This window comes from Polypterus senegalus, chromosome 3 (genome assembly GCF_016835505.1).
Source record: "Polypterus senegalus isolate Bchr_013 chromosome 3, ASM1683550v1, whole genome shotgun sequence".
In the NCBI taxonomy this organism is placed as follows: Eukaryota; Metazoa; Chordata; class Cladistia; order Polypteriformes; family Polypteridae; genus Polypterus; species Polypterus senegalus.
The window spans coordinates 188,361,236-188,375,467 of record NC_053156.1 but is presented as its reverse complement, the minus strand read 5'-3'; the positions used below and the strand labels follow the sequence as shown (position 1 = coordinate 188,375,467).

Below are 14,232 nucleotides of genomic sequence, written 5' to 3'. Positions count from 1 at the left end.
GCTTTCTGTTGCAAAGTGCAGGTTCGGGTGAAAACCACACAACTTCGCTGGTAGTTTTGAGTCGGTGTCTTTATTTTTGTCTCTCGAGCCTCTGAGCCCGGGGATATTCATTATCAAAGTTAGTGTGAGTCGTCTGGAAGTTCCTCCGCACATTGTATTCTTTATTTACCGAGCAAATGACAAGACAGACAAGGCACATGGGTTTTCCCTCAGCATTTTGTATGTGTGCATACTTATCAGTCCACTTGTTGTTACATTTTCTATTTTTGCTGTCAACCTTACGTCTCTTCTCTTTTGAATGCGACATGTTCGTTCTATTTTAAACTGTCATAAACGTTCCATCAAGAGCGTAAACAGCTGCGCAACGTCCCGTAAAAAGTTGCAAAATGTTATAAACTGTCGCGCTTACGGTTAAGTCGCAGCTATTTAATAAATAATTTATTAAGAGGTATGTAGTCAGTGGGCCGGTCCAAAATGACTGATGGGCCGGTTCTGGCCCGTGGGCCGCCTATTGAATAGGGCTGGTTTAGGGGCTTACCTTTAGGTTGTCTCTTCAGCATATGAAAGGTATGCTCAGTTGGATTTAAATCAGGTGACTGTTTTGGATATTCAAGTTACATCATCAATGATAATAACCATGCCAATTCCTGTGGCAGCCATACATGCCCAAGCCGTAATCCTTCTCTCCATGTTGAACAGATGATGTGGTTAGCTTTGCCAACACTCTGATACAGGTTAAGCTTAGTCTCATCTGCCCATAAGACCTTTCCTTTTTCCGGAATTCTGCAGGCTGTTTTAAGTTGCTTTTTGCAAGCTGTAATCAGACCATCCTTTTTTTTGTTGCTAGCTAGTGATTTACATTTTTCCATGCATTTCCATTCATGAAGTCTTCATTGGATAATAGTCACTTGACACATGCACATCTGCCTCCTGAAGACCTGTTTCTAATCTGTCAGATTTGTCATTTGGGATAACTACAGAATCCAAAGGGTAGACGCAAGCCTAGGTATGTTGCGCCTGCTCTAATGAAACAATGAAACCCCTGTGACGCCAATTGTCCCAAACGTTATGGTGCCCTGAAATGGGGTGACCATTTAAAAAATAATTCTACATAGTGTGACCGAAATGTATACAAATACCCTTAAATCAATGCCTGCAATGTGCACTTTGTTTGATTTGAATTTTTAAACTGTGGAGCAGGGGGTTTTTTTGTCCCAAACATACTGGAAGGCACTTAGTGCATTTTTTTTAATTAGCTTGTCCACTTGGATTAATTATTAGAGTTTGGAAATCAAATTATGTTATTTTGTCCCAATAAAGTTTTGCATTTAGTACTTGGTAGATTTGGTCATGGATTTCTGTTTTAGTGCTTGTTTCTTAGTTCTTCAGTTAGATTATTTTGATATTTAGTTTCTTTTTAGTTTTCTTTTCAGTTATCATTATATTTTCTTTTTTGCTTATATTGTTAATTCTGGTTGTTGTTCTGACTTGTAAAATTAGTCATCTTGTTAATATTTGGAAAGGCTAGGTAGGGACTGCATCCTTGTGAGTGGGTTTAGTAACTGGAAAAAAATCGTAAAAGATGGGATTGACTTCCTTGATGAACTCCCTGATGAACTCTGGGCCCTGAAGCTTTGCAACCTTAGTTTTCAATTTTGTTATTGTTTTAAAAACTTAAATTTTTGGTTGACTAACTTTAGGATCTGTAGAAAAATGTTGGAAAACTATGATGTTCTACATACTACATTTAATGGATTCTTTCTTTTTATTTTAATTATTTTTCTTGTATAGCACAATTCACTTGACAAGCTCAGAGTATTAAATATGTTAACTGAAATCTGGCGGTCCACTCTGTGACTTATTTATTCAGTTTAGGGTAGCAGCATTCCACAACGTATCCTAGGAGCTTAGGGTACAATATAAGAGACAAATACAATGGAGTTTTAGTCCGTCGGTTGACACATTAACTTGAACCTGGCCAATTCAGAATTATAAAATTTACTGTATGTCTTTGTCATAATGTGAAAGGAAAAATGGTTTAACTGGTAAAATCTCCAAATACTGCACCTACAAGGAATCGGTAAGACTCATGCTAGATTACGTACTAGAATATGTAGTTGTATGTGTTTTATGTTACGCTACATTTGTTATCATTTTGAACAAACATTTTTTTTTTTTAACCTTTTAGGTCATTGACCCAGTGGCTCCACGTTATACTGCACTACTAAAAAATGATGTGGTCCCTGTTAATATTCCAGGAGCCAAAGAGGAATCCAAGGAAATCCCCAAACATCCTAAGGTAAGAAAAAGTAATGCTGAACTCTTGTCTTTCAGTTAGGTTCTGTTTGATTTGCTTCCCATTGATCATCTGTTGTAATATGGTTGTAGAATGCTGAAGTGGGAATGAAGTCTGTTTGGTATGGTTCACATGTCCTGGTGGAGGGAGCTGATGCAGAAACCTTCCATGAAGGAGAAGTGGTTACTTTCATTAATTGGGGAAACATAATCATCAAAAAAATAAACAGGTAATTTTCTTTTTATTTTTGTGTAGCATCCTTCTGGTCAGAAGATGCAGTATAAATTGAAATAGAAAGTGCACATTCTTTGAATAATAAACTAAATATTTCACATAATGTCAATATGTGAGAAATATTATCTTTACCAGACTTTGCTATATAAATGCCTAAAATACTTAATGCCTATTGTCCATTTTCATGAATCAACATATTTCAATGCAGTATAAACAATTGTACCAGTTAGTCTTCATATAAAGTGTAAATCAAATTTGGGCCACAATGAAGCTCTTTAAAATTGTTGTATAATAAAAATGTTTCTTTAACACAAAAGTCACAATGTGTTAATATTCTTAGAGTATTTGTTATTTTTGTTGAAATTTTTGTCGCTTAATAGAAATTAAATCTAGTTCAAACTAGATAGTAATAGTTGATGCATTTTATTGTTTGTTACTGTTTTTTAATAAACAAAAGTTAGCAAATGTTCATTCCTTATAATTAAAAATCATTGCTGTTTTGGTTGTTGAAAATCTAGACTAGTGTTATTTTTTTTTAAAAGTACATGTTTGAAGGTGTCTGCAGTATTTCATGATAATGAACATTAGAATGTTTTTGACTAAAATAGGCCATTCAGTTCAACAAGCTCACTAGTTTATTTCATCTAATTTTTCACAAATGTCCATGTCAAGTTTTGACGGTCCCCAAAGTACTATGGTCTTACACACTAACTGGTAACTTATATCTGTTGGTTGTTTTTATGCAAAATGTATCATTAACAAGTTTCCATCTGCATCCATGTGTTTTGTTGAAAAATGTTTAACTAACAATCAAGATTTAGAGTACTAATTATATTCCATTTCTTTATGAAATGTATAAATTCTTCCTGTAGTCCATTTTGCCTAAATTTAATTGCAGCAACTCAAAATTGTACGCAGCACTTTGTATGGCCCCTGTGTTCTTGTATACATGCCTGACAACATCGGTGCATGCTTCAAATGAGATGACAGATGGTGTTGTGGGGGATCTCCTCCCAGATCTGGACCAGGGCATCACTGAGCTCCTGGACAGTCTGAGGTGCAACCTGGTGGCATTGGATGGACCAAAACATAATGTCCCAGAGGTGTTCTGTTGGATTTAGGTCAGGAAAGTGTGGTGGCCAGTCAATGGTATTAATTCCTTCATCCTCCAGGAACTGCCTGCATACTCTCACCACATGAGGCCAGGAATTGTCGTGCACCAGGAGCCACTGTACCAGCATAGGGTCTGACAATGGGTCCAAGGATTTCATCCTGATACCTAATGGCAGCCAAGGTGCCTTTGTCAAGCCTGTAGCGGTCTGTGTGACCCTCCATGGATATGCCTCCCCAGACAATCATTAACCCACCACCAAACTGCTCGTGCTGACTGATGTTACAGGCAGCATAATGTTCTCCATGGCTTCTCCAGACCCTTTCACTTCTGTCACGTGCTCAGGGTGAACCTGCTCTCATGTGTAAAAAGCACAGGGCACCAGTGGTGCATCTGCCAATTCTGGTATTCTATGGCGAATGCCAGTCGAGCTGCATGCTGCTGGGCAGTGAGCTCAGGGCCCATTAGAGGACATGGGGCCCTTGCGTCACCCTCATGAAGTCTTTCTGGTTGTTTAGTCAGAGACATTCACACCAGTGGCCTGCTGGAGGTCATTTTGTAGGGCTCTGGCAGTGCTCATCCTGTTCCTCCTTGCCCAAAGGAGCAGATACTGGTCCAGCTGATGGGTTATGGACCTTCTATGGCCCTCTCCAGCTCTCCTAGAGTAACTGCTTGTCTCCTAGAATCTCCTACATGCCCTTGAGACTGTGCAGGGAAACACAGCAAACCTTCTGGCAATGACACGTATTGATGTGCCATCCTGGAGAAGTTGGACTACCTGTGCAACCTCTGTAGGGTCCAGGTATCGCCTCTTGCTACCAGTAATGACACTGACTGTAGCCAAATGCAAAACTAGTGAAGAAACAGTCAGAAAAGATGAGGAGGGAAAAATGTCAGTGGCCTCCACCTGTTAAACCATTCCTGTTTTGGGGTCATCTCATTGTTGCCCCTCTAGTGCATCTGTTGTTAATTTCATTAACACCACAGCAGCTGAAACTGATTAACAACCCCTCTGCTACTTAACTGACCAGATTAATATCCCATAAGTTTCATTAACTTTATGCTATACTCTGATTAAAAAGTGTTCCTTTAATTCTTTTGAGCAGTATATATATATATATATATATATATATATATACAGTGGAGGAAATAATTATTTGACCCCTCACTGATTTTGTAAGTTTGTCCAATGACAAAGAAATGAAAAGTCTCAGAACAGTATCATTTCAATGGTAGGTTTATTTCAACAGTGGCAGATTGCACATCAAAAGGAAAATCGAAAAAATAACTTTAAATAAAAGATAGAAATTGATTTGCATTTCATTGAGGGAAATAAGTTTTTGAACCCTCTAACAAAAAGACTTAATACTTAGTGGAAAAACCTTTGTTTGCAAGCACAGAGGTCAAACGCGTTTCTTGTAATTGATGACCAAGTTTGCACATTTTAGGAGGAATGTTGGTCCACTCCTTGCAGATCATCTCTAAATCCCTAAGGTTTCGAGGCTGTCTCTGTGCTACTATGAGCTTGAGCTCCCTCCATAGGTTTTCTATTGGATTAAGGTCCGAGACTGACTAGGCCACTCCATGACCTTAATGTGCTTCTTCTTGAGCCACTCCTTTGTTGCCTTTGCTGTATGTTTTGGGTCATTGTCGTGCTGGAACACCCATCCACGACCCATTTTCAGTTTCCTGGCAGAGGGAAGGAGATTGTCGCTCAGGATTTCACGATACATGGCTCCGTCCATTTTCCGTTAATGCGATTAAGTTGTCCTGTGCCCTTAGCAGAAAAACACCCCCAAAGCAAAATGTTTCCACCCCCATGCTTGACGGTGGGGACGGTGTTTTGGGGTCATAGGCAGCATTTTTCTTCCTCCAAACACAGCGAGTTGAGTTAATGCCAAAGAGCTCTATTTTGGTCTCATCAGACCACAGCACCTTCTCCCAGTCACTCTCTGAATCATTCAGGTGTTCATTGGCAAACTTCAGACGGGCCTGCACATGTGCCTTCTTGAGCAGGGGGGGACCTTGCGAGCCCTGCAGGATTTTAATCCATTGCGTGTAATGTGTTTCCAATGGTTTTCTTGGTGACTGTGGTCCCTGCTAATTTGAGGTCATTAACTAACTCCTCCCGTGTAGTTCTAGGATTCTTTTTCACCTTTCTCAGAACCATTGACACCCCACGAGGTGAGATCTTGCGTGGAGCCCCAGAGCGAGGTCGATTGATGGTCATTTTGTGCTCCTTCCATTTTCGAACAATCGCACCAACAGTTGTCACCTTCTCTCCCAGCTTCTTGCTAATGGTTTTGTAGCCCATTCTAGCCTTGTGCAGGTCTACAATTTTGTCTCTGACATCCTTGGACAGCTCTTTGGTCTTTCCCATGTTGTAGAGTGTGGAGTCTGCTTGATTGATTGATTCTGTGGGCAGGTGTCTTTTATACAGGTGACTAGTTAAGACAGGTGTCCTTAATGAGGGTGACTAATTGAGTAGAAGTGTCTAACCACTCTGTGGGAGCCAGAACTCTTAATGGTTGGTAGGGGGTCAAAACTTATTTCCCTCAATGAAATGCAAATCAATTTCTATCTTTTATTTAAAGTTATTTTTCGATTTTCCATTTGATGTGCAATCTGCCACTGTTGAAATAAACCTACCATTGAAATGATACTGTTCTGAGACTTCATTTCTTTGTCATTGGACAAACTTACAAAATCAGTGAGGGGTCAAATAATTATTTCCTCCACTGTATATATATTTATATTTATATATATATATATATATATATATATATATATATATATATATATATATTTATATATATATTTATATTTATATATATATATATATATATATATATATATATTTATATTTATATATATATATATATATATATATATATATATATATATATATATATATATATATATATATATATATATATATATATATATATGACAGCAACAATCATAACAGTGACAAAACAATTATATTGACAATCATGTTACGTTATTTTTAAAATATTTCCTTTTCTTTTTTCATTACTTCTTTAACACACTACTCTGCTGCGAAGCTCGGGTATTTTGCTAGTACCTAATATGGCTGAGGAATGATGGCTCATTTGTACAGTTCTGTCCCAGGCCCTGACATGTAGAACACCATACATGTTTATAAGACAGTTAAGGTTTAAAGGAATTTTGTAAGACTGTCCTTTGGTAGTGGAAGTGCATTGAAGGAGAGGGAGTAGTGTCACCTGCACAAATACAGAATACCAGGTAAGCATTTTGATATTCTGTCAAATAAACCACTAACAGAGTCTGGGTTTATTTCAGAGATGACAATGGCCATATTGTATCACTTGATGGATGCCTGAACTTGGAAAACTGTGATTACAAAAAAACAACTAAAATTACATGGTTGACCGAGACAGAACAGGCTCCTTTGGTTCCCACCGTCTGTGTTAACTATGAACATCTCATTACCAAACCTGTGCTGGGCAAGGATGAAGACTTTAAACAGTATATAAATCAAAACAGCAAGGTAAGTTCAAAGCTATAGATGGAAATGCATTACATGTTTCACTGTGAATTATGTATATTTTTGCAGCTCATAAATTTTAAATTATATTAATGCATTGCAGAGCCATTAAGGACATTTTAAACGTTTTCAGTATTCTAATATGTCAGCTTGTTTAAGCCATCTAATACCTATGTTATTGGAAGCCTTGCACTTGTAATGTACCTGCAACTTTAGTATCTGTGGGACCACCACTTCTAACCCATTGTATTTTTAACTCATTTATAATTAATCTAGTTTAATTAAAGAGACAGGCATTTTAAGTGCTACAACCACAGAGCCTAAGTGTGAATTTTAAAGGGTTCATTTTGCAAATGTTTTTGATACAGTGGTGCTATATGATGGTAAAATTAGTTATCTTTTTGTAATTCTATACATCTTACTCCCATTGTAATGTTTCATGGAGTAAATTTTTTACTGCTAAATAATATATGACAATAAGTGAACAAAATAAGTATTTTACATTTGGTGGTGGTTCGAGCATTATTTTTTTTCTCTAACATTACTCAAAAAAGAACTGTCAGAGCAGCAAGATTTACCGTTTCCAGTAAATAAGCAAAACATAGCGATAAGATGTGGTCATTTGGGATTGTGTTAAAGGCACCTTTAATAAGTACTAGTTAATATCTTATCTAGTATTCCTTCAGAGACATGTTTATTTTATGGTTCTAAACTGAATTATCATGTGTATAATAACACAGGTTGAGGAAGAGTGTATTCTGAAAATTGGTAATTTAATTCATTGTTTGAAAATCTACTTTTAATGTTTGTTTCATCTCTAGTGTTGTTTTTTGTCATCTTTTTGTGGTGATGTGAATGCTTCGTTTTGATCTTGAGTTAATTCTTTTATCACTGAAGTTCCTGAAACTCCTACTTCAGTTCAGTTTGTTTTTATAATCTATAGTCTCCACTTAAAGAACAACGTGCTGTTTGCTTTGACAAAGAAGAATATTAAACTGCATATGAGAAATGTATAAAATATAATATGTAATACAAAAACAATATGCAGTGTCCATACTGAAATTTATATATCTTCCCAAAACTAATATTTGTTAAGTTTGTTAAAGAAACAGAACAAAAAGAAATATCTTTATTGTTTACTAGCCAACCCACGGCGTAGTATACGCCGCATCGTTATCAACGTGAACAGTCAACGTGGCTCACAGCTGCATGTGGACTGTAGCACAGACAAAAGCGAGTGAGGATGTGTTTGGTGATATGTTGGGGGCGGGCACATGAGCAAGCAGTGTGCATGCCTCGAGAGCGAGGGTGGATGTGGGAGGAGGGTGAGAGTTGGCGGTCGGGGCTCTGTCGTGTGTTCCCCATGATGCGGCAGGAGGGTTAGAGTGGGCAGTCGGGGCTCTGTCGTGCGTACCCCATGGTCGGGCGACTTGGTCGATTATTTATACAGTGGAACCTCGGTTCACGACCATAATGCGTTCCAAAACTCTGGTCGTGAATCGAAGTAATTTCCACCATAGGATTGTATGTAAATACAATTAATCCGTTTCAGACTGTACAAACTGTATGAAAATGTATATTTTTTTAAGTTTTTAAGCACAAATATAGTTAATCATATCATCGAATGCATAGCGTAATAGTAAACTAAATGTAAAAACATTGAATAACACTGAGAAAACCTTGAACAACAGAGAAAAGTAACACTGCAAGAGTTTGCGCTATAGCGCTACAAACCGCTCGCTAAAAACACTTTTTTAATGAGTTTAAAGCACAGGGGAAAAAATAACATTTGAAAAATTCGTAATTTAATAAACAACCAAGAACAGTAACATTGCAACAATGCATGCGTGTGTGTGTGTGTCTCTCTCTCTCTCTCACGCTCTTTGTGTGTGTGTGTGTCTCTGTTTCTCACGCTCTTTGTGTGTGTGTGTGTCTCTGTTTCTCACGCTCTTTGTGTGTGTGTGTGTCTCTCTTTCTCACGCCTGTGTATGTGTGTCTCTCGCGCGCCTGTGTGTGTGTCTCTCTCTCATGTGGACTGTAGCACAGACAAAAGCGACTGAGGTTGTGTTTGGTGAGTTGTTTGCATGCGGGCACATGAGCAGCCAGTGCACATGCCTCGAGAGCGACGGTAGACGCAGGAGGAGGGTTACAGTTGGCAGGCCGAGCTCTGTTGTGCATATCCCATGACGCGGGAGGAGGGCTAGGGTTGGTGGGCGTGGCCCTGTCGTGCATATCCCATGGTCTTACAGTTAGCGGGCGGGGCTCTGTTAGAGTTGGCGAGCGGGGCTTTGTGAGTTGGCGGGCGTAGCTCTCTGTCTTGCTTGCACTCTCTGTCTTGCGTGTGCTTAGTGAATTATATATATAGATTCTTAGTATGATTTTCAGTGGTTATTTCGTTTTTTAATTCTGATCAATATTTGTATTTTTCATTTAGCTGATATACAATTACCCCATTATATTATCTTGTGTTCTTTTTTTGTTGCACATTTTAGTCCAGCAATACATATTTTTTTAATACAGTGATATGTCGCTATATCGCGCTTCGACTTTTGCGGCTTCACTCCATCGCGGATTTTAAATGTAAGCATATCTAAATATATATCACGGATTTTTCGCTGGTTTGCGGATTTCTGCAGACAGTGGATCTTTTAGTTCATGGCACATGCTTCCTCAGTTTGCTTACCCAGTTGATTTCATACAAGGGACGCTATTGGCGGATGGCTGAGAAGCTACCCAATCAGAGCACATATTACGTATTAAATAAAACTCCTCAATGATGTACGATATGCTTACTGCGCGGCGCTTCGCACACTAACTCTAAGCTCTAACAGCCCGTATTGATTTTTGATTGTTCGCTTTTCTCTGCCTCTCACTCTGTCTGACATTCTCTGCTCCTGACGGAGGGGGTTTGGACAGAGAGGCTGTTTGCACAGAGGCTGTTTGCTTAGAAGATACGGACGCGCCTGTAAAAAATGCTGAAAGACTACCTTCACATTGATTCCTTCATTGCGGCTGCTTTATCGTGGTGCATCCCATACTTAAGCCCAACAGCCCTATTGATTTTTGATTGTTTACTTTTCTCGCGCTGTCTCTCTCCGACATTCTCTGCTCCTGACGCGCACACTCCTTTGAAGAGGAAGATATGTTTGCATTCTTTTAATTGTGAGAATGAATTGTCATCTCTGTCTTGTCATGGAGCACAGTTTAAACTTTTGACTAAAGGGTGTTATTTCATGTCTAGAGGGCTCTAATAATGTTAAAAAAAAACGTATTCAGAACGTTGTAAACAGGTTTTCTATACTCTAACTGCAAAATTATTAGATTTATAAATAAAGAATCCTACTTCGTGTAAATTCATTTATCTGTCTGGAGCGGATTAACCGCGATAAACGAGGGTTTACTGTATAACTGTGCGGCGGATATTTATAAACAGTATGGGAGAGTTTCTAAGGGCTTAAAATATATAAAAATAACCATACAAACATATGGTTTCTACTTCGTGGATTTTTACCTATCGCGAGGGGTTCTGGAACGCAATCCCCGCGATCGAGGAGGGATTACTGTAAGTAACAGTAGAATTACCAAAGCCTACGAAAAAACTCGCAAATCTGGCCCACCTTAAATCCCTTTGCACCTCTCCATCAACGTCTTTTGTCTTGTAAATGTGCCGAACAAGACAAGCAACAAGCAGCCTACTATCTCATCCCTCCACAAAATAAAATGCATGTGTTCCAAATAATGATCAGTTATTTCCATTCTTAAACTCCAGCACTTCACTCCCAGATAATCAAGGCTGGTACTGTGAGAACTTTGTGCCTGTTCTACGGCAGTTTGGGGAATGGGATAGTAGGCTGCTTGTTGCTTGTCGTGATCAGCACATTCAGAAGACAAAAGACGCTGATGGAGAGGTGCGAAGGGATTTATGATGGGCTATACAAGTTTTACAAGTTTTTTTTTTTTTGTAGGCTTTGGTAATTCTAGTGTTTAATATATAGAAGTAATGTAAAGTCTTTCTCCATCTGTCAGTTTTCTAAGCCTAATAAATCCAGATTTATGGTCACTGGGGCAGACTCTGTCCATTGATACTTTAGAGCCTTTGCCTGAAATAATTCAAATTTATTTTTTCCCTCAAGAAACACTCACTACCCCAGAATGACAAAGTGAAAACAAGTTTTCAGATGTTTTTGCCAAATGTATATAAAAATAAAAACTCAATACCACATTAATACAAGTATTCAGTCCTTTTCCTCACTACTTAATTGTAGCAACTTTGGCAGCAATTACAGATTGGAGTCGTCTTGGGTATGACACAATAAATTTTTCTGCACACCCTTTCAAGTCCTGTCAGGTAGAATGGAGACTGTCAGTGGTCAGCTTGTTTTCAAGTTTCTCTATAAATACTTGATTGGTATCAAGTCTGGGTTCTGGCTGGACCACTTAGGAATATTTACAGCTCTGACCCTAAACCAATATGTTGTTGTCTTTGCTTTTTACTTAAGGTCATTGTCTTTTAGAATGTGAACCTTATTCCCAGTCTGAGGTCCAGAACACTCTGGTGCAGGCTTTCATTAATGATATCTCTGTACTTTTGCTTTGTTCAGCTTTCCCTCAGTCCTGTTTAGTATCCCAGTTTCCTGCTGCTAAAATAAAACAACTCCACAGCATAATGCTGCTACCACCATCATTCTTGGAATGGTATTGTGCAGGGGATGAGTCTTGTCTGATTTCCTTATTTGGAAATAATGCCATACATTTACATTTAAATCCTGATTTCTTCAGAGTCAGGAAATATTGTATCCTATAGTCTGAGTATCCTGTATGCGTCTTTTTGCAGACCCAAACAGGCTTTCAAGTTTCATCTATCCAATCATCCTTTAAGCCCAGTTTAGTGTGATGTTGCATTATTTCTCCCATCTCCACTTAGGTTCTCTTGAGTTCAGCTAGAGTGATCGGCAGTTTGTTGGTCACCACTCTTACCAAATCCCTTCTCACACGGTTGCTCAATTTAACCAGTCAGTTTTAGGAAGAGTTGTGGTTGTTCCAAACGTCATCCATTTTAGAATTATGCAGGACACTTGGCTCTTGGGAATTTTTAAAGGTGCAGGGTTTTTTTTTGGTTTTTTTTTTAGTAGCCTTTCGCAAGTCTGTGCATTGACATAATCCTGTCTACAGGTAATTCCTTCAGCCTCGTGACTTGCTTTTTGTTCTGATAAGCACGTAGAATCGTGTACAGACAGGTGTATGCCTTTCTTATTCATATGCAATCAGTGAAATTTACCACAGTTTGATTCCAAACAAGGTGTAGAAACATCTCAACATGATCAATATAATGGAACTCACCTCAGGCAAATTTCAAGAACCACAGCAATGTGCTAATGTGATATTTCAGTTTTATTTTTTTTTTTTATTTGTAAACTTGCCATAATTCACACAGTCTTTCTGGTTTTGTCATTTTGGGGTATTGATTGTCCAATAAAAAAAAAAAAAAATGATTTTAGCATAAGGCTGCAGAATAATGAATGGTTCTTATTGCTTTCTGAAGACACTGTATTTGGAAAAGGGGAAAATAACTGAAGTACAAGAGACATCTGCAAGGGCAGACACAGGATAAAGTACAAATACCACATGGATTGTGGCCCTGATTCCAATCCAACTTTGGCATCTATAACCATAGGGCAACTAACTTTGGAAAGCACTGCACATCTTTCTGTCTGTGTAGAAAGAACATTTTATAATATAGTCACTGACCATTTGTATTATATATTGAAATGTATTTAATACCTACACATTCTTTCTGTCATAAAGTTTTCGTCTTGGCTGGTTCATTTTGCTATGGACAACATAAGTGTAAATATTATATTTAACCCAAATGGTTGTTTATTGTTTGATTTCTGGTATTTAGGACGTGAGGCTTTGTCATGTCATATGTGAGTTATTGGATTTATTAGTTCATTCTTTGCTGTTTTAAATTTTACATTTTTTTTTACATATTGTATGTTTCCTCAAATGGAAAGAGTATATTGAAACAGTACTGAGGAACATGTTGAGGCAATGTTCAGTATATTAAGGCTGAGTTGTAGAATTATAACAACACCACATAAAATGTAAAAAATATATCGTGGTTAGTAATAGAATGAACTCCATTTAATCCTTATATATAATTTGATACTATCCATATGGATATGGTGTATGGTGTTCGCGTCAATACCTCGACTCAATACAAGTTAGAACCATGCAATGTAGTTAGAACATAACGTGGCAAACGCGGACGCAGTATTGCATGATTGGCTAAGAATGTTCAAATGCTTCAGTGATGCCGCTGGACGGCTGAGTATAGTAAGTCGGTGTTGGTTCAAGCAGATAACAGTAAGTTCGGTTGGTTTTTGGAATGTTGGTTTTGTGGGGCGTACTTTCCAGGACTAACATCGTCGACTGACTTAAACCCTTCGACAGCTTTGGAACTGTAATTTAGAACATATCGCCATTTGCTTGGTACGTCAATCTATGTTTGGGCAGTTTGGTTTTGGCATCCGTCCTTCTGAGATCTATTGGCAATATGAGTAATAAGGCTGGGTATTAACAATGGTCATTGTTTAAATTTTAGCTGATCTAAAATGACCACGTCAACATAATTATTATTCCGACTCTAATTAGAGTCGTAAAATATGGTTTGTTTTGAAAATTTGTTTGCCGGAAATAATCAAGTGAGGTGCGTTGAAGAGCTGAATTCATGTCTCACAGCCCCGTATAAATAGGAAGCTCTTCATTACTTCGGCCGAAAAGGTCTATTTTAAGCACAAATCAGTGCCATGATAACAAAATCATTTCAAAGAATTAAAAGAAAAAAATTCTTTGCAGAGAAAGTATGGATTTCACAAATGTAGAATTTGTAGCCCGATTCGATCGTGCTCCCAGTCGCTAGTTTAAAATAAAAGGGCATTGTTTAATTTGTTAACTTTTGTAATTTAGTTAGCAGAACTTATTTGAGATAATGTGGACCAATGCTCGCATAGCTAAAGACTCTGGTAAAACAATGGCAACTGTAGAGGTGACACTGTCCAG

At 38.1% G+C, this 14,232-nt stretch overlaps 1 protein-coding gene across 3 annotated transcripts in view; it reads left to right on the top strand.

Moving 5' to 3' along the window:
* The window catches only part of eprs1 (glutamyl-prolyl-tRNA synthetase 1), a 228,993-nt gene that overhangs the window by 129,505 nt on the left and 85,256 nt on the right, over positions 1-14,232 (top strand). For all 3 annotated transcript variants that reach the window (XM_039748322.1, XM_039748323.1, XM_039748321.1), the window contains 3 exons: positions 2,189-2,299; positions 2,389-2,525; positions 6,966-7,173. In XM_039748322.1, the coding sequence (XP_039604256.1) occupies positions 2,189-2,299; positions 2,389-2,525; positions 6,966-7,173 (456 nt within the window). The remainder of the gene's footprint in view (positions 1-2,188; positions 2,300-2,388; positions 2,526-6,965; positions 7,174-14,232) is intronic.